The 24,310-nt window shown below is 36.2% G+C and overlaps 1 protein-coding gene across 1 annotated transcript in view; it reads right to left on the bottom strand.

Moving 5' to 3' along the window:
• Positions 1-202: 202 nt before the first annotated feature.
• Positions 203-24,310, bottom strand: part of FAM3C (FAM3 metabolism regulating signaling molecule C) — a 32,305-nt gene continuing 8,197 nt past the window's right edge. The window contains exons 2-10 of the mRNA XM_030015374.1: positions 16,911-16,972; positions 14,113-14,217; positions 12,935-12,964; positions 12,390-12,513; positions 7,689-7,747; positions 6,212-6,262; positions 5,641-5,725; positions 3,022-3,148; positions 203-1,961 (exon numbers count right to left, since the gene is read on the bottom strand). Of these exons, the coding sequence (XP_029871234.1) occupies positions 1,872-1,961; positions 3,022-3,148; positions 5,641-5,725; positions 6,212-6,262; positions 7,689-7,747; positions 12,390-12,513; positions 12,935-12,964; positions 14,113-14,217; positions 16,911-16,923 (684 nt within the window). The 5' untranslated portion in view covers positions 16,924-16,972 and the 3' untranslated portion in view covers positions 203-1,871. The remainder of the gene's footprint in view (positions 1,962-3,021; positions 3,149-5,640; positions 5,726-6,211; positions 6,263-7,688; positions 7,748-12,389; positions 12,514-12,934; positions 12,965-14,112; positions 14,218-16,910; positions 16,973-24,310) is intronic.

Here is a 24,310-nt window from a genome sequence, read left to right as displayed (position 1 = left end):
AGTACTGGCATATACACCAACAAAACGGTATTTCTGTGAAAATTGCAGGACTTACACAACTAGTTTTCCACAATTGCCTAATGTTATGAAATAGTAGTTATTTTCCAATTCATAGAAACAGGGGGGTTTACTTTGATGAAAAAATATACATGGTTTTGACATGTCCTCCTACACAAGAAAATGACAGATGTAACAAAAGCAGTTTTCACTGTATAAGGTGCATTTATTGCTGTTCTAACATTAAACTTGAGGGAAAACCACATTATTTAACAGGCTACTTAAATGTACAGAACAACTCAATCCAGTCTTACTCTGGTATCACAGGTTATTTATTTGACTTACAAGGCAATTCCCAATATTGCTTGAAACTTTTAGTGCACAGAATTAAATCTGTCTTGGAAGACATCAACAATAATAGTACTTTGAGTGCCACTGTGTTAAACTCACACCGTGGATTCCTGAAAAATCATTTGTGGCTTTTGCCCCATGGTACTAGCTAGAAGTTTTTGAAGATTATACCAGAACTCATGACATAAAGCTCCAAGAGATTACACCCAATTCTGTGTCAGCCCCTATTTTCTGAATACGGACACCATCAGTTATACCATATTAACTTAGTTTCAGCAAAAGTTCAAGCTGGCCCTACTTAAAAGAAACAGAAGTTTCCAAAGAAAGCAATGTTTTCTCACAGCTCTGATACAAGCTAAAGAGTAAGGCCACTTCAAGTTGGTCCATTTTTTTCCATTAAAAAAAAAGGATGAAGGAAACATTGTCCGTTAAGCTTAAATGTCACACAATGCATAATCCAAGATACAATGCTTTCTCTAACATCTCACCGTAAGAACAAATTGCCTCAGCTCACATTAGATGTAACACAGGTAGTAAATGTGCACAATTGTGTAAGCTGAAACAACTCTCACTAGAAGGCAGACTGCTTTCTAACAGGCTCTTGGTGATGGGAAATTTATTCCTGAGGTTAGAACTAAAAGAGGAAGCTCTTCCATTATGCACATTTACTGTGTGACTAGCCACTACAGCTGAAGAGCCATGGGTAGAATCAAAGGCTAAGCAGCAGTACAAGAATTGCAATAAAACCCAAACAAGTTAGCCACAGTACTGCTGCTTAACATGCCAAGTCTCTTGTACAAAGTAAACATTACTTTCAAGTTAAGTACAAATCCCTCCAAGCTGCTTTTATATATCATGCACACTATTTATATATTTACTTTTGTTCTTCCCCTAATAAAAATAATTTCTATTGTGCTTCTCGTGGCATATCTGTGTTACACTATCATGTATTCTTCCTTTGCTGATTACTCAGTTTTGATGGGGGACTACAAAATAAATTTCTGGAGCACTTGGTATTAGAATAACCAAACAGCTTTAATAAAAAGTGATGCTGCCATTAAAAAGGCAGAGGATAAAAAAAAAATTAAAGCTCTTTATTAACTTATCACTAAAATCTACAATATTCCACAAAGGTTACATACTCACAGCAACATTACGCTGTTAAGAGGACAGTACAACATTTGTCAGGATCTGTTTATTATCCACATATGCAATTTATTAGCCAGTTGATCTACAAGATATTATTTACCACAGGCAAACTAAATACTGTGCTTTTAAGAAACCTGCATAGAAATGATTTGATGTTTCTTTTCTTTTGGACATATTTACAAAAAGAATTTCTAGGTGTGTTAGCAATAAATAATTCCAATATTCAAAATGTCAGTGCTCATGCACACACCGACAAGATGGTTGCATGCTTTAAAAATATTATTTACAGTACAGTCTCCTTCATAGCCCTCTCCCTAATAATAGCAGAAAGTGCATTTTTTTCCATATTCTTTCTCCTTTCTTTTTGTTTTCATTTAGTCTTGCTTCTGAGGGATACAGCCTTCCATCTCCACAACTTCTGGCCAGCCTTCATACTTGTTTGTGTCCTTGTTGTTCTTTATATGCTATAAATAGAAAACATCAATCTACCATTAATGTAAAGTCATTTATCCTTTTGCTTTAACTCACAGCTTTAAGAGACATTTTATTTTCTTATTTTCAGGCCATGAACAAAGAGAAGACATCACTATTAGCCTCTTGTGCTTTGTATCAAATATAACAATCTCTCAGTATTCACCACAATGTAACTTGCTCAGACAAGCGTATGCTAAAAACAGTTAAGCCATACTGGGAAAACATTTTTAAAATTTATTATGGATGTTTATTTAGGAAGAGAGACAAGCAAAGAAAAGACCAACTGCATTAAAACATAAACCACTAGCAAAAAATAAATAAGGATACTAAATATACAAGGCACTGAAAACAAAGTCGGATTTTAAAGAACATTATTTAATGTTGAATGTTCGCCTTTTTTGAAAATTAGGGGTTTATTTTTCCACCAAGCAACCATTTGCAGTCAGGTAAGACATTACTGCCTCCAAGAGTTTGCCACTGCTCCTGCACTAGTTCCCACTCCCTCACAAAGCTGGCAAAGGAGAACACACCTTCCTTACTCTCCTAGTACAAAGCTACCTTTACCAGTAATTAAAGGCAACAATGACACATGTTGACTTGTAACAGCTAAAGTATGGGAACGTATTCTATTTCACAAATTTTGCTGTGGCAGCAATAATTTTTGACAGAAGAGCAAAGTGAACAGCTGGGAACACCAACACCTTAACCACCACTTTTCTGTTGGAGGTCTACCATTGTTAGTCCATCTAAAATACAAGTGTTAGGCAATAAGTTTTGAATTCTTTGGCTTAATTGGATTCATTAAAAAGATAAACGATCTAGTTATTGGGATAATAAGATCTACCCCATATAAGATTTTTTCTTATTTGTGAATCACCAAAGAATCTTTTTTGTACATTCAAAAGGAGGAGGCCAAGTCAAGGAATAAATCTGAAAATAACACTGTGTGCCACTACTGCAATAGATACCCATCATGAACAAATGCATGGTATTTATAAAGCCTTTATTAATGTAAGCTGTTGAATTCCAGTATGTTATATAATCACAGACCTGTTCAAATGGACTTTTAGTCTTAATTCCTTTTCCACCACAGAAGACCCAGTTGTCTCTAAAGCCAAGGTTAGTAATAGATGTGCTTCCTAATTCAGCGATCAGCTTCCGTGCTTCCTCATTAAGCCTTGAACAAAAAAGAGAAGTTCAATATGTGAATAAAATACGTGCCCTTAGAACTTTCATTGTTCAATGGACCATTCATCTTTAATCTGATAAACATAGTTTAAGTCAGTCAATATTGGGCAAGATCCATCTTTCAAAATCAGATACGGCTAATTCTGAAATCACCTGATCTAACGAGCACTGCTCTTTAATCTCAAGGAACCAGCATACAAACCTATCAGTACACCAACAAAAGCCAAGAATCCTCTCCTGTGGGAATTTATACATACATCTCAAGTCATGTTAGCAATTCTCCAAGCAACTAAAAAAGTCAACCTTAAAGTAAACTTTGTTTGCAGGCTCAAGCTGAAGTCTAGATAAAGTAAAAGCTATTTTAGATTAGAAGAATGACATAAATATATGAAAGAAGTTCTTGTCTGCTTGGGACTATTAATTCAAAATTCATAACCCACAGCACGGTTCAGTGCCTGTAGGTCCAACTTGGATAATTTTAGTATGGAAGGGAAAATGATTCTGTAGGATGATAAATTATCATTCCAAAATGTCCAAATAACAGCTCTTTATTTCTTCCTTTCAGTTACTATATTTGCCCGCTTACTAAACAAAACATACAACTTCTGATTATTACTACTTACTGAGATATAGTTGTATGATTCACTTTAGCTAAAATTATGAAAACAATTAGGTACTTTGGAGGTTATTTGCACAACCCACACTTAAAGTTTCTAGAGCATTAGGGCAGCTTATATTTAAAAAAAAACAAAATAAAGATACTTTATCTTTTAAATATGTTGGTTCTTCACAATTTGAATTGTTTTCAAGAACTGGCATTTATGATTACCATCAACCACCAGTGGTAAGGTTTTGGCTAATTATGTAATATAACTAATAAGTAGTAGTTCCTGGCTGTCAGCATGAATAGCCCAAATTCACCTTCTTGTTTAGCTGATATTGTATCTACATACAAGCTTTCAAAAACATCAGCTGTGACATGATTATTGAAACTAACTGTACTTATTATCTAAAACATCAAAGACAGGAAAAAGAGAAAAAGAAAAGCAACAGGACAAATGAATAGAATAACAGACAAAAGATCCAGCCTTGGCATAAAGAAACATTAAATTGCTTTCTTCTCCTAAAACCTGTGAACGTACAGACGCTTAACTATTTACTGCAATTATTGCTCATGGCAAAGTCAGGACTTTGTCATAGGAAAGCTGCTCCTGTATCAAAAATACTGACAAGTTGTGGATAACAAATTGAACCAGAAGAGGAAAAAAAAGGTACAGAACACATTAGCAAAAAGTTAAATATTATTAAAACAACATAGGAAAAGGAAAAAAAAAACCCACCTCTTAATTTTCACTATGAACAGCAATCCTTTTACAGCATGACTTAACTGAGTAGGTTACAATACAAATTCTACAGTAATATTTAGTATCTATTAAAGCTGACCAAAGTTGGGAAGGTTGGAAAATAATGCTCGAAGAGAAGTAAAACCTCTTAGGCTATGCCTACATTAATAAATTGAATAGCTTTAGGGTGGAACAGTCCAAACATTGAGGCCAAAAAGTATGAGGCGCATACTAGCAACCTCTCAGACTTCAAAAGGAAGGATACAGGCAAAGCCTATTGGGAATGGTCTCTGCACCCCTGGAATGACTGAACTCTGTCTCGGAGTTGATCTGAGAAGAGTGCTGGATGGAACTGACCAGTTTCCACCAGAGTATGTTCTCACAGTCACATTCCTATGTCTGGACATATCTGAATTTACTAGCATAAGACAGAACGAGCTATCGGCAATAGGAAAACAAGCACATCTCCAAAGAGACAGATATCCTTGGCAGCATACATAAAAGAAAAAGAAAAAAAAAAGAAAAAGAGGTGGGTCACATTCTACGAGAGCAGCTAGAAACCTACAGGGTCTTCAGGAACCAAGGAGGATAAGGGTATGGTTTAAAAAAATTACAATGCCTGACATGCAAATATATTCTTCAGAGCTACGAGAAAGCAGTTTGTTGGACGGACCATATGCCCTACGTTTTCTTGTTGTATTAACACCTTTTCTCAGAGAAGCAAAAAAACCAAAAAAACCAACTGTGTCTACTGATATAGCAATTGCTAATTAGTCAACTACTAATGTCTAGCCTTTTCAGATTTTCAAACACTTGTGGTAATTCTCCTAAAGGGTCTAATTTAATATCTAATTTATTGTTTCTCTGTTGTTGGGATCACAAAAGTATACACCTAACAGTCCTCTCTGTAAATACATATATAACCCATTACACCTGGTTAGTTTTAATTTGATCCTTGTTGTCCCCAAATCACATCAGCATTATAAAACTAATAAACTGAAAGCATAGTTTCAAATCTGTCATCTGGGAAGAACAAAATTTTATCAAAAGTGATTGTGTGATAAAGAATGCACTTTTTTCAGTATAAAACAGCATTTAAAAGTTTAAGCAGTATTTACTATATAAATCAATGACATACTTGGTTGCACCATCATCATATGTTCCCATTAACACTATCGTTCCATCCTGGATGGACTTCAGAAATTCAATAAATGGTGCCACATCTGAAAAAGAGAGAGAACACAAAAAACTGTTTAATAACAAGCAACCATTCCATATTTAAACACCTGCAATACCTTCCTGCAAAGGCATTCCTTCTAAGAGTATTTGTAAATGTTCTTACATATTTATAAAAAGATGCTAAGTGGGAGAAAGATAAAATGCAGGACAGAAGTCTTTCATTTTATAGAAAGAGTTTCATCCATATTGTGTAAAGACATAACCACTAGTGGGAACTACTCAGGAGAACAAGTGTGTTTGATTAACCATACCATTCCCTCCCACCTCAACTATTTGTGTTTCTTTAAAGTTGCACTCTCTTCACAATTGCAAAGGTAGAGGTGAAGCACTCCCTTAACTATCACCTTCAACTGCCACAGCAAATGGAGCCTGGAGAAGGAGGAAAAAAAAAAAAAAAAAAGGAAAAAAGAAAAGAAGGAAAGAGGCATTTAAGTTGTTTCTATATAACCAGCTAAAGTGACTGCACCTACCTCCTCCCCACATGTCAAAGAATTTAGTGTCTAATGGTTCTCCCGTTTTACCTGGAGAAAGAGAAATATTTGGTGTCATCAGATATAGCCAAAATTATTTTACAGACAACATGCCCAACTCCTCTTCTTAATGACTCTTTCAGAGAAAGTGCTGCAGAAGACACCACGTAAATCAATTACTATGGTAACTCTTATGAAGATTGCTCCTTAAACAGCATAGTAGTTGGTGAAAAGGTGCAGGAAAAGGTAAGAGGAAAAAAAGAAGATGCAAACTTCTGATTTTGCTTCAAGTGGAATATAAAATAGAACAAAAAGCCCACAGCCTCTAAAACCAATAAAGATAATTCACTGCATATATTCACCTTTTTTTTTTTTAACTTGTTTTTGCAAAAATAGATAGTACAGCAGTAGGTTGCCTTTAGTGCCACATGGAAAGTAAGAAAGATTAAAATTACAATGCATGTTTTGCTACAGACTGGAAATTCTTAGTTGATTTAAACATCCAGAACAAATAGAAGAAAGTGGACAATATAGTAACCTCATTAGCTTTTTTTTTTTTTTTTTTAACTATGCTGTCTACAAAGGCAGTATTTGATGGAAAGTAGACTTTTCTTTTTAATACATACATTCATTTAAAAGTTTGGAAGACAGGGAGAAAGACTGGCAGCTATATAATACACAGGTAGGTTATTTGGTTTTGAACAGATTGAGACAATTTAGGAGGGCAAAATAAGATTAGGTGAGTGTTGTTCAAGTCATGCTTTAGATGACATAAACCTGAGTACAATCCAAAAATAACATGAATTTATATTGCAGTGAAATGACAAAGTACTATCTCAGTGCTACAAGGAATCGCTTCTTACACATTAAAGACAAATCTGTGAATACCGACATTCAGTTCAGCTTTCAAGGTGACACACAGGTAAATTTGTTTGGTTTTAATGAAAGTTAAGAATCCTGAACACAATTACATAACACGATGTATTTAGGGACAAGATCTATAGATATGGACTGATCAAATTTACTGATTTCAAACTAGGAAATAATGAGCTGGTCTTTCCATGTAGTAACAGAACTGTTAAATTTAAGTTTCACTGAAAAGAGAGCAACAGAAGAATTTAGTCTACAAAGTTTTATTAGTGGTGGCAACACAAAAAGTCAAAAGTAGCAGCATGCATCTCATGTCTTTTTCCATTTTATATGTGCATTAGGAATTTATCTGATGACCGAGACAGTCACCACAGCACTGCACATTACTATTTTTACTACACATTTTTAGAAACAAAAATGCAGTTTTTCTACTTTCTAACAAAAAGGTATAAGTGCCAAAATCTGACATTATCTCAGTATAAATATGCTGAATACTTCCTTTTCTGCTTCTGCTTGCCTTTCATCATCCCTTAGTATTTCACCGTAAATTTCAGAAACAATTTGAAAATGAAGACAATCTAATCTGCTCACTTAAAATGTCACTTACCATTGACCAAAGCCACATTGATTCCTCTGCCAACATTATTTTTAACTCCACTCATTAAACTGAAACAAAATAAACAATGTTATTTTTAACAGGGCAATTTTCTGATGTGAAGTATTTCTGGTTTTTAAATAGGAACAATCAAATTGTAAGAGATACATAGTTGAAAGACCACATGTTCATGAGTACTTAAATGAAGCAAAATCTCCTTGATCTAATCTGTGTGCTCTTATGGAACCACTGAATTGAGAACAATAGATCAAATATCCCCAGTTGTATCCACTTCATTTGATCACTTAATCATCTCGGTTTCAAAGTATGTGTGTACATTAAAAGTGTTACAAAAAATAAAGTGCTACTAATATATTTAAGAAAATTCCTTGCAGTTAAAGAACCCGAAACAAATAATAATTTGAGGAACTTAGCACAGTCATGTAACCAACATTTTAAGCTTTTTTGTAAGCACACGATGAACAAAAATGTGTTTGAGTTTAAAAGCTAACTGAACAGAGGCCTTTAAAATTAATATTGCAGCATCCCACTAAGAAACAAGAAAGTCAAAGCAGTTAGCTACTTGTACCTATAATGGGAAACCTAAATCCAAGAAAAATAGTTAATACACTGATGGGACTTTAAAGAAAAGTTTAATATAATCTTGGAGTACAGTTACACATCCCAACAAAACCGTTACAATCTGTTACAGTAATTACTTGGCCTAACTCAGAGCAGCAAAGGAGCTGGAAAGAAGAGATGCACTGTGAAATGGAAGCCCTTCAGAGCTGTAAAGAAGAGCTAACGGGAATGTCAAAACTGTCAGCTAGGATGCTGTGCCGCCTGGGGCCACGGTGGGTGTACCGCGCCAGTGAGAAGAAGCTTCCAGACCTCCTCACCCCTTTTCACTGGCACTGTGTAGAGATCTCTGTTCTGCCTCCAGGCCCCAAGTATCCCAGCATTAACATTTTGAAGCTAGGAGTAAAAGAGTTAACATACACAAGGAGAACTAGGAGTAAGGGTTGAAACAACTACATAAATTAAGATAATGAAGAAGTCTTCAGCTGAGATTCAAGCAAGCATGTCAGCATAAGCACATAGGTGCACGTATCTCATTAATTACAAACACACTCCAACAGATGCTTTAATTCCATCCCGATCAGGATTTCTTTAACCTCCCTAGCTTGTTCTAGGAAGGGGTTCACATTTCTTCTGCGATCATATGATTTTCAGGTCATGTCTGAATATCCATTCTAGGCAACTTTTCGGAAGGACCACATCCTTACACACACAGCTGCAAAATCAGCTTTCTCATGCTAACTTATTAGTGATAGGCCTGAAACAAGAAATGGTCCATCACAGAAGCATGACAAAAATCTTCCTCTCTGATGCTATCTTTTGCACCCAGGATGAAGACAGAAGCCAAAATTTAGAGGAATGTCAAATTTCACAGACAACTATCACAAACAGACTCAGTATTAGCTAGTTCAGAGAGGCTGTAAAAGACTACCAGTTAATGCTAACTCTTGGCACAGTGACTTAAGTTTTAAAGAACTAGTAATCAGAGATGAAAGAGTCCATATTCTTCTGTTAGTCCTTTAAGTTATACCATCTGCCAAAAAATTCTGATTAAAATTAAAACTCTAATTCAATAATTTCTGAAACAGAAGACTTGACATTTTCTGCTGAAATGCAGAATTCACTTGGTTAGTAGGGAAGCATTCTAGCCACTGGAGGATCATTTCTTCTCTGATCACATGATTTTCATATCATGTCTGAACATCCGTTCTAAATGATAAAAACATATGGCAAATAAAGACTGAAAACATAAATTAAAAAAGGGCAGTGGAGTTCTGAATGTATTCCTTTGCTCATATAAAATTTAGTGGACATTCAATTTACCAAAAAGAATAAGAAATTCCTTTTATTTTAACTACAAAATTCTCTGTAAATAAATACCAGTCAAAAAAATATCCAATACTGGGGTGACTAGATGCTGAAAATCCACACATACATAACAAAAGTTATAATAGATTTTAGACAACAAAAAAATTCTGCAAATATGAATACATGAATGACTAGTTATTAAAGGAATGTAGTGCGACATTCTGCTATAAGGTTACTGTGGCACAATCATGCAACTGGCTTCTTAATAGAAGTAGTAAAACTGCCAGTTGAAGTTGCTGGTAAAGTAGTATAGCAGTATCGCCCCTTCTACTAAAAAGGCCATGAAGTAGCAACTACAATATTTAATATTTTGATGACAACTACAGTTACATTTTTTCTAATTTGGATTATGTCCTTCCAATATAGGAGAACAAGGCTATAACTGAACTTCTATACAGCAGAATTCCTGTTTCACACCAAAATATCTATACAATTAAAGACAAATTGAGAAATTAAACGCATTCTGAATTATATCAGCACCTTTAGTGCTCTCAAACTGCGTGACATCCTTATGTTTAATACACAGCAAAAAGCCTATGTTGTAAATATCATTGACAATTTATGAAAACTTGTCCACGCTTCCTTGTCTTGGAAGTATGAAGAATAAAAAGTAATCAGAAAAAAACCATTTTGCAGGAGTGAGTTCACAAAATATCACTAAAAAAAGAGCTACTGAAGAGGAAATAAGTTTTTTCAGAGCTCTAAGATACTACTTTACACATTTGAGACAGCTTGTGCACCAAGTCTCAAACACTACAGGCTGTAATGTGACAGTTTTCTCACAGGAGGGCAGCCGTTCATCAGTTTTAGAATTCCTCCAACAATTTACAATCACAAGTTATAGGAACTTTTGAAAGAGAAATCAAACTTCTTATGAGCAAAGCAGGAGATAATATAAAATTCATCAAATTTTCCAGTGGACATTTAAATAGACATAACAAGTCCTCCTCAGAAGGAATTCAGAAAGATTTTTGCCAAGAGAAACTGGATTTAAGACTCCAATAGCTGTGCACTAAGGTGCACACTAGTATTAAAAGAATACAGGATTTCTTGCCAGCAACTACTTTCTTTTCATCACTTTCTTCAGTGAAATATCCAGATTTTTTTTTTTTTTTTTTTTTTTTTTGGACAGGAGCAACAATCTCTTCTTAGTTAACCAGTACGCGAGACAAAAAAAAAAAAACCCAAACCCTACAATCCTGAAGTTATATTTCTTGCACTCCCACAACTTTTGATCAGTGATTCACCCTATTACGCTAGGAACCAGAATAAGAAGGTGGCAAGTTTTGTTAACGTCAACAAAATACCATGCAGAGAGATAGATAAGACAGTCCAAGGTCATAAAGCAAATCAGTGATAAGAATGGAAAGCAGAAACTAGCAGCTTTTCCTTAGTAGGTGCCAAGGGTGAGCTCACACTCACTTTGCACATGCTCCCCAACTACACTGTGATGTCCCACTGCTAAGGCACTCCTACACAAGGGAGGAAGCTTGAGCTAAGTCAACCTCACAAAAGAATGGCTTGAAATTTAAATGGTGCTCATGTTTCTGCTAATAACGCAATGCAAAGAAGCTGCACGTGTTTAGCTGTCAGGGAAAAAAGCTCCCATTTCAACTTCGCTACATCGTAATTGCTAGATTTACCGCTAAAAATACAGTCTTCTCTTTAAGATCATATAAGACTAATCTTACAGAGTTACTTTAATGTAATGGAAAACGTAAACCAATACTTTTATTCTCTTATAGATTAATTATCCTATTTACTATATTACATGGGGTTATGTTGTTCACAGTGAAGTTGCCATTTCCTCTAGAATTCATTAGCAGTAACCGCTGTACATGCTATCTGAACCACTCTGTACTAACATAGCACGGGCGGAGAAACAGCTAAACTGGAGTAGTTTAAATGCAAATGGAAGGCAAAGGCTTGTAAGTGTGACTGATATTAAAAAAAATTGTTATACAAAGCCACGCACTCTGGGTGACAATGAGCAGGAACAACCTAAGAGCAAAGAAACAAAGAGTCTAAAAATAAGTATTAATATTCCCATTATGGGGATTACTGAAAGGTATTCAGTTAAATACTCTACGCACAGTATTATTGATAATACTGTGTTAAAAATACAGTTATTAGAAATACAGGACTTAAGCTCAAAACCAAACTGTGTTTTAAGCAGTTCCTTTCCTCATATCACAATTATTTTAAGTTTATTAACTGTAGTTACTATCAGCACAATTAAATAACTACTGATCATTAAAATACTATTTTTCCCTTTTGAAGTCACCCTTTAAAGAGAAGTGGAAAATATGTTCTGACATTGGTACTATGGAAATAGTTTAAAAGATGCTTGCAAAAGACAATTCCACAGCACAGTTCTAGCTGATGATATTCAGTTAGAAGTACCAAGAGTAACTACTTAAAAATACAATCATTCACTGAATTATTATTAGATGCATAAGAACAAGTTACTTGGAGGCAAGTTTGTATCTGCTTGACAAAGTCTAACTAATCCTTAAGTCTGTAAACCTGAAATAAAGCGTAAGCTATCTTGCACGTATTAAAATAGCGTACATTTCTGCATTTATTGCAGTGTATTACGTGTGCTTCATCAGAGATTGTTATAATGCAATATAATTTTTTCACGTGATCAAACCATTGGCAAAACAAAACCTACAAAGAATCATTTAAACTACTGATTTTGTGTGCAAAGTGATCCAAGACAGCATTTGAAAGAGATACTTAGAGACAACAGGTAAAAATACTTACACATTATCTTCTACACAAATTTTAGGTCCAACTACATTTGCTGCTCCACTTGCCATTTTGAATGCAAAATGCTTTTCAGGACAAGCTTTAGAGATCCCACATTTGTATCTTGGAGGTTTTGTAGCTTTCAAAAGGAAATAAAACAGGATTTTAAAGACAGCACCATGGGTAGGCTAACAGAGAAATATCAGTTAGTCTTCTGAAGGCATTCAAGGAAAAGAGCAAAGACAAGCGGTATCTTATCTGCAGTTTCATAGCAGCTTAAAATAATCTAGGTTCCTGCAGTACCTCATTATTCTACTTCTTGTTCTCACCCTGCTGCTTGCCCTGGCACTGTCATCAAAAGCCACAAGACAAAACTACAAGTGAAATGCTGGCAAAAAACAGACTTCACCCGAAACTTAGGAAAATCGGGAAAAGAGGAAAATTAGTTTCTGATTGCATTTGAAATGTAATTAAGACTTTCTTAACTATGAAAATTCAACAGTCTTTCTGTTATTAGCAAAAGCAAGTCACAGCAATAACACATGCATATGAATACTCACAGCGTGCAGCTGCATCCAGTGCTGATCTAGCTAAAATGCAAAAAGAAAGTTTTACAAAATGTCTGCTATAAAATATCCTATAAATTTAAAACCTTTCTGTACCCCTATAAAAACAGGTTGGTTGAAATGAAGTATCAAATACATCTGAACATTATGTTCCAATAAAAACATTAATCTTTACACAGGAGAAGAATGAAAGTGATCGGGAACCATGTTTAGAAGCGCTGCCTTAATTTATGACTCTCCGACCGACACCAAGATCCATGGAGATACAAAACCACCAGGGATTCGTGGGGGTGTGGGCACTAAAGTGAAATGAATTCCCTTCTTACAGCTTCACCAGGATGGGGATCCTTTCATGTAACACTGGAAGCCTGCAACTCAGGTGTATTTGAACCCAACCATTCATGACTCCCTTTCTTGGGATACGAAGAGACACAAGTGACCTCATCATGCGCATTCCTACGATACATCTGTAACACTTAATGACACCTGTGTCTCTTCAACAATTATTAAAGATGCCTCTGATGACTGGTTCAGATGTCAGCTCACACTGCAGTAATCTGGAGTTAAATGACATGAACCCTATCCATGTACCTAAAATTGTGGGTTTTTTTTTTTTAATGAAAAGCCACTTTAAAGTTGGTTCAAAACAGACTCTGAATTTTAAGTCACCTCAGCTGCTAATCCTTTTCTGTGTAGAACCTGGGCACATCTGAAATGTTTTGATTACTGCACATTCAATTGTACATGGTAGTGTACCTGTGCAAGCAAAAAAGCCCACCCAAAACTTAAATTTTGAATTGCTTAAGCAACAGAAAGGCAGAGTGCAGACTTCCAGAAACATCATTCAAGTCGCCTAGTTTACAACTCCAGGCTAAGACTGTAAGTACCAGTAAACAGAAAAAGCAGTAAAATTATGCACACTCAGCAGGCAAAAGAATCAAACTGATTAAGAGAGCAGGTTAAATATTTCATACAGAAGATATATGTAATATGTGTATTAAGTTATGTATAATACATACAAAAATAAGAACAAGTACACACATTAAAAATAAACACAGAATTCTTAAGTGTAAGAGCCTAAGTCAAGCTGAAAGCAAAATGAATATGATATACTTGATTATGGCTCAAGTAAATACTAATAGATGTCTAGAGAAAACAAAGTCATCACTTACCAAATATGTGTCCTAAGTTTGCATCCATTTTTATTTCAAACACTTGAGATATGACATAAAATGTCAATAAAAAAATTGCCACGACTACTACCAACTTTGCAGCACCTATTCAAAAGCAGAGAAAAGTTTAAAAAAAATTATCTGCAAATGGTAACATTAAGTTTACCAAAATTAACTACATGAGAAATGTGTATCAGATTACATTAAGGGGAACTCAAACAGGATGATAGTTTGTGGAGTCACTAAACAGAAGTAATCTGCAAGAAATGGACATTATAGCATAGGATGCAACTGAACCAGTCCATCAGGTTACTCCACCAAATACATACCCTGCTCTCAGCTTTCTCCAGTTTCATGCTTGTCTGACACCACAATACACCAACTAAGCTCAGCAGCCAGGAGAAACCACAGACTTTTCAGTGGCAATCCAGCTTAACAAAATGAACTAAATTAATCTAACTGGCTGCTGTCCAAAGGGGAAATTCCCACCTCCCCCCATTCCACTTCCCTGTTCTTAGCCATGTGTACCCATTTCCTCACTGTTCACAAATACTCCTCCCCGTCCCATCCTCAAATTGAGCTACCTCTATTTTAATGTATGGCCACGACTGAGTGATTAGGGATCTGTTCATACACTGTAGCTTGGGTGCTTTGGACAGTCAGGTCTGAGCATTACATTAAAAAAAAACCCCAACCCCCCCCCCCCCCCCCAAAGAGCCTCCTCTTCAACAAATTTAAATTACTGACCTTCAAAAAGCAAGTTTGAAGACTCAAAAAAGGTAATTTAAAAAGTAATAAAAAGCAGTACCTCTCCTCTTCTCCTCTTAATATGTTGAAGCCTCAGGTAGCTTGAAGTTTGACAAGCCTAACTTTCTCCAATGCCAAGCAGTCAAACTACCACTTGGGAGAAGAGCTGGAAGCACGTAACCACAGAAATTTACATCTGAAGTGAAAACCTGGGCGTATGTGGTACTGCCATGAACCCCGCCATTTTTTAGCGTAATTTTCAATAGATTTTTACAGAATACTCCACTCTTAGCTTTTTGTAAAATACTGAAAGTAGAAGTTAGGTGAGGAAGCATCTGATCAACATCCTGCCTTCCTGTCTCACCCCAGTATGTCACACTGTTTGGAAGAAGCAACCTTACAGCATGCTTCTGTTTCTCAAATTGCCAGCCAAATAAATCCTTCAGAAAAAAACCAAACTTATGTACTCTGCAGATCTCAGACTGGTGCTGTGATGGGCTGTTCAGAAAACCTTAAAATAGACAGATTACTCAGCCTTCAGAAGGATGAGAGATATTAATCAATCCTTCCAAAAGGCTAAAAAAAGATAAAGGGATAGAAAAAGAAAAGAAAGATGAAAAAAGAGATACAACTTTTTTGTTTGCTTGTTGGTCAGTCTTCCTCTCCCACTTTCCCTTTTCATGTGTGTGAGCAAACACATACTATGTAAGAAAATACAGATGCAAACTTAATTTAAAAATATTATGCTGGAACTCCCAAAGATTATTGCACTTAGGGGAAGTGAACCACGTGTAAGCACTAGAGAAAAGAGGTGATCTGAACATACATTAAGAAGTGGAGAAAAGGTTTTCAAAGCAACACTGCTTAAAAAGACAAGATGGTACCAGATTTTGGAATGTGTCATGTAGCAAGTGGCACTTGGAGAGCATGTTGTTTCAGTAGATAGTAGGCAAGATGAATGAGAACTCCATCTGAGCACTAACCATCCCCTCCACTCTATATCCTGAGGCTTTCAATTGAACTGCAAGCGCTCCCTGTAAGGGAGATGTTAGAAATCTAGAAAGTTCTTTTAGCACTTGAACCAAAACCAGCCTGTTTGCTACAGGTTAAACATTCTATAGGAAATGCCGTATATTCTTTGTCTGTGGGTTTTAGCAACACAAGTAGTTAGATGGAAGGAAAAAGAAAAAAAAAAAAGAGGTTTGGAAAACTCATTTTCCAGGTAATTTAGTCATCTTCTAAAAACTGCAGCATTTTCCAGTTCTTTATCAGATTTACTTTAGCAGTTGCTCCCAGTTATACATATTGAAGTTATAAAACAACTTTAGAAGTAGTGACAAAAATCAGGACTAATTTCATGCATTAAGAAGGTTAATGTGCAACTCTCTTGGAAAAGAAGGTGTAATTCTCTTCTAGAAGAGCCAACAGTTGCTCTTTCTGCAACATAACAGTACAACTATTGATAAAAGTGCAACGCCTCAGAAACTCAATAGCAAGGCTATTCGACTGCAAGGAAATGTCTAAAATAGTATTTTGTTGTAATGTTTTATCAGCAAAGATCTCATTTTTACAGCCACTACAACTTCTACCAAGTAAAATCAGTTTCTCAAACCCTGTACTAGAGCAACTTACCTCTATGAAAAGGCTTTTATAGCTTTCAAACTCCCAGTAACTATTCAGGAAGTTTCAGACACTATATTATAACAATGCATAGCACTTTTGGTTGGGGTGTGAGGCAGGGAAGAAATTGCTTAAGACGTCAATTGGCCATTTCCTATTCCTTCATCATCTTACAGAATTAGCAAAGTATGTCAAGTCATGGCACCCCAACCAGTCACTGCGGATCAGCTGAAGCGTTTTAACTGCTTGCTCTCAGACCATCCGAAATTCCAAAATGAGTTTCATTAAACATCAATTAAATGGAACAGCAATGCCTGTTATGCCAGTTAAATTTATTTTACAGTCTTATTGTCACAACTTGTTAGTGCTGTCTATAGGTATAGCACTGGTTTCACAAGTGACAAAAGTCTGATTTTACTGAGCATACTTACCTGCTATTCTCATGTTTAAGTCTTCAGCCAGCTGATGACACTACTGCATTAAAAATAGCCACCTAGAGAAAAAGAAAAGCACATCATTGTAATTGCAGCCAAATAAGCACTTCTGTGATGAGTTAACAGTAACTAGATTTTCTAGCCAATAACATTAATGATGATTGTCCTGAATACCTACTTCTTAAAGCTCACAGTAAAGGGAATAAAATTTAAGATGGATTTCTGATGTATTGCTTTCATTTGTTACTCCATGAAACAAGTGTTCTGAAAAACCATTAATTTAATTCATCAAATCAACTACAAACTCCATTCAACTTTCAACCCCTCAATCTGTGACAAAAGTATTTATCAGTGCTGTATCCAAGCAGTCTTTGGTTTCCTAAAGCTATTTGCTAAAAGTCAACAACTCCATCCGCATTGCTTCAAAGTCCTAGGAACTTTCTGATGCAAGTTGTTATTTGGCAACATAACATAGCAAACTATGCTTTGGAGAGAAAAGATTTAAGCATTTTGGCCTTTAGGATACTGCATAAACTGCATTCAATGGAACCGCATGAAGGTTATTCTAGTACTTTAACCTATGCATTACAGAAATGTAGTAACGCATTTGTCACTCATACAGCATCCAGAAGATTCACGTGATGGTCAATGGTGACAGAAGCACCAACCCTAGAACTGAGGCTATTTCAGAATAAACCTAAAACCACAGCCAATGAGCAAACACCATGTAAGCACCCAAACGTTTTTTCTCGAGAAGAGCTTGCCACCACGTAAAGTCAAAACGGGCCACAACCTACACAGACTCTGCTCAAAGGTTACCACCACCTCCTCCCCCTCAAGCAACCTCTTGTCCCCAGGCTGTGCCAAATCTCTTGCCCTCTACCTGCAGAGCCACGGCTGCTGCTGGCTCTGCACCACGGTCGTGCTCAGCCATGGTGGACCCACGCTGCACTGAGCCTGGACATCCCCTCTCTCCAGTTTCCCCCTACTCCCGATTCAAGAAGCGCAGAGCAAACATGACCATGTACACCCACTTGGCCCCCCAAAAAAACTGACATGGTATCTATGCAAATCAGGTTTGGCAAACATTGTAATCTTTACTAATGAAACACTACGTATCTATTAGAAACAGGCAATTTGTTTTACAACATTTAAGTAGATTAAGCATGTAAAAAAATTTTTGAAAATAAACTGAAATTAGAATTTGCTTGAAAACAGTACGCTACCTGAACTGTTCTATCTCATTTCTTCTATTTTTACCATCATAAGAAAAAGCCCTCAGTTGCTTTCAAAAATACATGAGGCATTCAGACAGTCTGTAATCAGTACTTCCCTTCCAAATGAAAAAAAAAAATAAAAAAAGAAATCTATTTCCGAATTTGCATTTTGCTGCATAACTACTTACATTTAATATGACAAAAGAAAACCTATTGACATTCAGGGATCTTATTGGATCATCCACACTAAGGCCGAATTTGAAAACATGTAATAAACTATAATTCTAATCCAAGTAGCCATCTCACACCCCCATGACAAAAGCTACAGTATCCCTAACACTGCAGTCCTATGTCATGATTTTGAAAACCATCAAAAACATTCTCTTTGAAATTATTTGAGAAACTATTCTTGCTAGAAGTCAGGAAATGCAAATCATTTAGAGAAGATCACCAAAACCCCCACGTAGTTCTCATGGTCTATGCTAGAGAGGAAAAATTGATATTACACAAACAACCTTTTGCCTTCACTTAACTCAGTATCTGTAAGTTCAGTGATTTGTGTCCAGATCCTCTTTGCCAAAGACACAATCATTGTGCTCTGTTGCTTAAAGTTTCCAAGAAAATGGTCAGCAGAGAAATAAACAGGAAAACCAAATACAAGTATAGAAATATTTATTTCTACTCAGTAAGAATTTGAAAATAAGTATCAACGAAGTTTGAAAAGCACACAAATGTTTTGAATGCTAAGGTTGCACTACAAGGGAAATCTCATAGCATATTATGGACATAATATATCCATTATATTTATAGCCACATGTATTAATATATAACATCCTGTTTCAGTGAAAGGCTAGTATTTATCTGTCTTATAAGAAAGGTAAAAAGAATCTGCCAGGGCAGACAAACTCATTTCATTTCAAAGTCTGTGAACAGAATCATTCTAAGCTACTTTCTCTCCCCTCCCCATCCCCAGAAATATATCAACATTAAAATAACCACTGTCTGTAGTTTGAACAACCATGAGCTTGTTTTAAGTCAGCACTGAAGAAAAAAAAGTTTCATCTTTTTGTTTTACTATAAACAAAACCACATAAGGAATTTGAAGCATGAAAGCAAGCATATAAGAAAAACCAAAAAGCAGAAACTAAGTGAAACGATCACATGATCCAACCTTGACTGCAGAACGCCTTTATCCCAGCACACCCATCCACTTGTCTCAGTGATCATTATTTGTTGCAATCAACAAATACACAACAGATAAGATGCATTTTTTTTGTGTGAAATGTTTTTGATTTAGAAAAAGTAAAATGAGTATGTTATGCCACAACTTGAAAGGAATTTTTAAAGTGATTCTTTTCCTAAATTACAGCATACCAAAAAATGATGGGGTTTTGATCTAGAGAATAAACACAGGAATGCTACAGTACAGATGAATGTTGCACAGCATTTTCCAGCTACAAGCAAATAATTTATGAATGCCAAGTCCTTTTCCTATGCAGCATTATCTTAGAATTTTTTTAATTCAAGACAGAACAGGCATAAAATAGGACAGCCCATGAGCCCTTATGAATGCTTACAGACCACTACTCCACATCCTTACTATTAGACCTCATAACTGAAATTACAGAAGTGATATTAAAATGGATTTGGAATTTCTAACACCACATATTTTAGGATCATTTAAACACAAAGAACATAGGACCACAACTGAGCTTCAGACCAGTGACCTCTCAACCACGGTAAGCCATATTCACATCCTGAATAAAGAGCACAAAACTACAAAGAGGTTGTGGTCTACAGGCTGGTGGAGTCAGGCCTCTTGTCAGTAGCTGGCAGGCATTTTTCTCATAAGGCTTCGATGCCAACCTTCAACCAAGCCCAGCCAGCCAGCCACGCTGGTCTAGCAAGACGGTAAAATTCCAGTAAGTAAAGCTATGAAATATTGAATAGTAGAAAACAAAGAAGAAGGGAATGCTTTGTTAAACTGATGTAGAAAGTTCTCTCTGAACTGGCAGAACATGATGGACTCAACAACAAAAGCAAGAGAAAACCAGTAGACAGGCAGGAAGCTGGTGCTACCATATTAGCAAGTTCAGAAATTGCTCTTTCAGCACAGCCGAGCACACGAGATGCTCAATCCCTCAAGAATACGAAGGAAAAGGTAGGCAGCTCACTGAACCAGAGAAGACAAGAAGTTACAGGTCATAAATCCTTTTTGAATGCTGGCATGTCATCGTCCAGTTCCCTGCATGGAGTTGCATGCCTATACGTGCAGAAAAGGGTTATTTATTCTGGATGCAAACTACTAAGGAGTGGATATGTGGAAAGACAGTTGGGAGCTGAGGTTACTGGTTGCTTTTTTCTACTCCACCCATCCTTGTGCATTGTATTTTTGTCCCAAGGCAGGGGCAATTTCCAGATGTTGCAATTTACAGTGCCAAAGCCATTCCAAGCAACCCCCATGACGGTCCAAAATGCTATATGTAGGGCAACCTAACAAAAGTAGAAGAAAAACAGAAAACGGCAGTGTACAGTAAAAAAACGGAGGAGAGAAAAGGGCTTTCCCCCCACTCTGCTCCACTTTTTAATTAACTTGCATGGGGAGGACAGACTCAACACATCTGACAAATTTAGTACATATGTCCACATAGCTACTGCACATATTTTGATACATACTAAAACTTGGTTCAATCAGTAGAGCAGCAGTTACTTACTTTTAAAAGTGACCTGTGTCCCTCAAAGGAACCCTGCCAAGTACTTCACACAGGGAGCTTGTAACTTCATTTAGGAAAACTAGGAGCCTACAATCCTGCCAAGCAAATCATCGTCATGTTCTATTAGATGATATAAAGTTTATAACACACCAAGATTGAGTTCTTTCTGCGTTCATGTATTAGATACGATGGTCATCAAGCAAGATTTCTTCATAGAATCAAGCTGCAAGAAGCAATTGAATTGCGGTAAAGCAATTGATAACATACACACAAACAGTTCTTATTAATACTGCCACGCTGACGCAACACTGGATGAAGTCCAGATTTCAGTCCCGAGCTGAATGCAATTCAATTCGATCAACTCTTTATCAGCCTTGCTCAAGACTCTTGCCCAGAGACGGTGCCGTGGGACACGGAAGGTAGGGCACGCATCACTCGGGCACAGCCTCTGCCCTGCTTACTGCGCGTGAAAGCTTTGGCCACTTGCAATGTACTTCTGTTTATAAGGGTTTTTCAAATACTATTGTAATAAATGTTTTTATGGACAATAACAAAAGATGCAGATTAGTCTACTTCATTCCCAGGTTAATAGTATTTCCATTAGCAATTTGATAGCGTGTGTAGATTATACTTATGAAACGGGCACACAAAAACAAGCAAACATGAGTCAAGAATTTAGAATGTCAAGATAATTTTGAAACTGACATTAGTGGATTAGAAAAAGGTCCCAAAATCAGCAACAATATTTAATAAAGCCGAAAGTAATACACTTCAAAATGGACTTTGAGTGCAGCAAACCAGGCAGCAGTAACGAAGAAAAGGATCCGAGAGATTATAGCAGCTCTCTAATATTGCGGTCAACAATGTGGCACTGCTACAAAAGTGTAACCGCTCGTCAGGAACTGTACCAGTAGGACTGCTGTGTGTGAAACAAAAAGCAATTATTCTGCTCTGCCTAAACAAACAAAAAATACTCTGCTCTATGTGCTATCTGGACTTTTAACTGAGACCCATATGTAGTTTTTCCTAAGTCTATCTTAAAGCATAATCCCCAAACAGAAGAATCTAGATAACAATTACATGACCTAAATAAAACAACTAAGGGCTAAAAGAATCACGTTTGCTTTCCAAGAACTGTGAAAGCAAAGAAAGACGTAAGGAACAGATACCTTTGTCTTTACCTCCAAGGTGTAATACAAAAATTGTTTTAAAAGGTGCTAAGATGGACTGTTCTCAATATCCATGGGTTGCTGTTTATCTATTTGTAGCTATGAAGCTGAAGAAAAACAACTTTCCAGCTACAAGGATAAACCTGAAAAACAAAAGACAACTAAGTCATCATAAAAGTCTGGAAAAATATAAGAGACAGGTTTTCTTAACCTAGGTAGTCTATAAGGTGTGAGTTAGCATCCCCTTCAATATTAACCTCACATTTCTACACCATTATATGCAAATCTGTACCCAGATATGTAATACTGAATCTGTATCAGCCTGAGATGCTTTGAATTGAATTCAGAGGGAAATTTTTCCCCCCAAGCAGGATTTAAAAGTTCGTATACTTTCAGAAATGGTCAAGAATGTTATACCTGTTTTTATCTGCATTTACTATCTGTTAATATGAATAGCATACCAAGTACACTGTACTGGAATTAGATAAGCATTCAAAATTACTTAGTACCGAAAGAAAAAAAAAAAAAAAAAAGCTTGAGCTTTTATTTTTATTTCTGAGTCATGAGGAGATTAGGACGGTGTTTATCTTCTGCAGCACAAAGTGCCTTCCTCAATGAGTAGCAGATGCATTTTTTTCTTGTCAGAGAGCAGCTTAAAAAAAAAAAAAGCCATTTTACCTTTTTGTGACTGGTAAAATGCAATCAGTGAAACAACATTGTGTTTAATCCAGCCTCTGTTAATAAATATTTCAGTCTGCTGTTTTCAGGCAGTTCAGAGCAGCAGTGCTTTTCTACTCAAAATTACACAGTGAATTGGATGTGTCATGGACAGCATTAGCTATTCTTATGTGAGCTCTGGTTTTAAACCAGCGGTTGTGCCAACCTGAATTACATGCCATGGACTAAACAGCTGAGACAGTCGAAATCATTCCAAGTCTAAATCTGAGTAGGAATCTAGGCTTCCAATATGAGCATTTATTCAAATACAAGATGCATTTCCTTACCCAGATGATTGCTTATCCTTCTGCTTGACTATGCATAGTATTTCCACCATGTTTACAAAATTCATCTTATTTGAAAATGGTGACGGGCACACATAGAAAAATATTGCATCTTTTAAAAAAGTAACTACTATAGTTCAATTTTATTGTATAATCATGCACCATTTGTGTCTTCTAATGACACTGGCTGTGACCCAAGTAGTTGTTCCCTACAGGCACTCCTACACCCATATGAATGCCTTGTGGTTATGGCAGAACTCCACACAGGCAAAAGGTTTGTCCACACAGAACAGCTTACAGGCTCTCAGGTATGTATTTTTTTTCTCTCCTTTGAGACAAATACTACCATGAAGTATAATTATTAACTTCTTACAAAAATGATTCCACTTGAATTGTGTTCTTCCATATACATGTGAGATTCAGCTTGGTATTCGGACAACACTGAATTAGACCCAAAGTGTTTGCTTGTTAAAATGAGATTTTATTTTATTTCCATCAACTGCAAATGAAACCCAGATAAGTTTAGCAAATAAAATCCAAACTTATTCCAAAATTAAAAATAGGTAATTCAGCTACCGTTGCATGTCCTGTGTTGCAAATACTGCTATGTGGTTTCACTTCCAAGAAAGGAAGCAGCATTATGCCAGAGTGGTTTGATACCTGATGTGCAAAACAAATGCTTCCCAAATGACGTGTCAAATCACTGACCATGCAAGCTTTTGCTGGTGGCATCAATCCAGTACCTTCACCTTAGGCAACACACAAACTAGTCAATCTCAAACAGAAAAATTCTCCTGAATCCTGGGAAGCCCGAGATGAAAGTACTAAGGCATTCTTCCCACTGAGAATGAAACTCAATCCACATTCCTTTTGCAATTAAAACAACAACATAAAAACAAAAACCAAACCTCATAAGCACCCAATCCATACTTTGAAGACTCTTCCCAAATATCACATGAAATTCACTGGTCCATATATTTAAAAACAGGATTTAATTTACTATCTCTAAAATCCAAACTATTTATGGGAGATAAACTGTACTACTGCTGCTGATGTACCTATTATAGAGAATCTTAGCCCTGTATTTCATACAGTTGGATAAAATCACATAGAGAAATTCAGATAGATAAAAACCTCAAGGACAAATTGCTGAACATCATTCACCCACTTGCTTTTCAACTTCATCAGAAGAGTACATAAATCTCACAATAGAGATTTAATAGTGAGGTTTAGCATTTTTTTCTGTCAAATGATGAACAAACTTTCATAACTGAAGCACTGCTGCAATTAGCACCC

Source organism: Aquila chrysaetos, chromosome 5, assembly GCF_900496995.4.
Source record: "Aquila chrysaetos chrysaetos chromosome 5, bAquChr1.4, whole genome shotgun sequence".
NCBI lineage: Eukaryota > Metazoa > Chordata > Aves > Accipitriformes > Accipitridae > Aquila > Aquila chrysaetos.
This window is presented reverse-complemented; position numbering and strand designations above follow the sequence as displayed.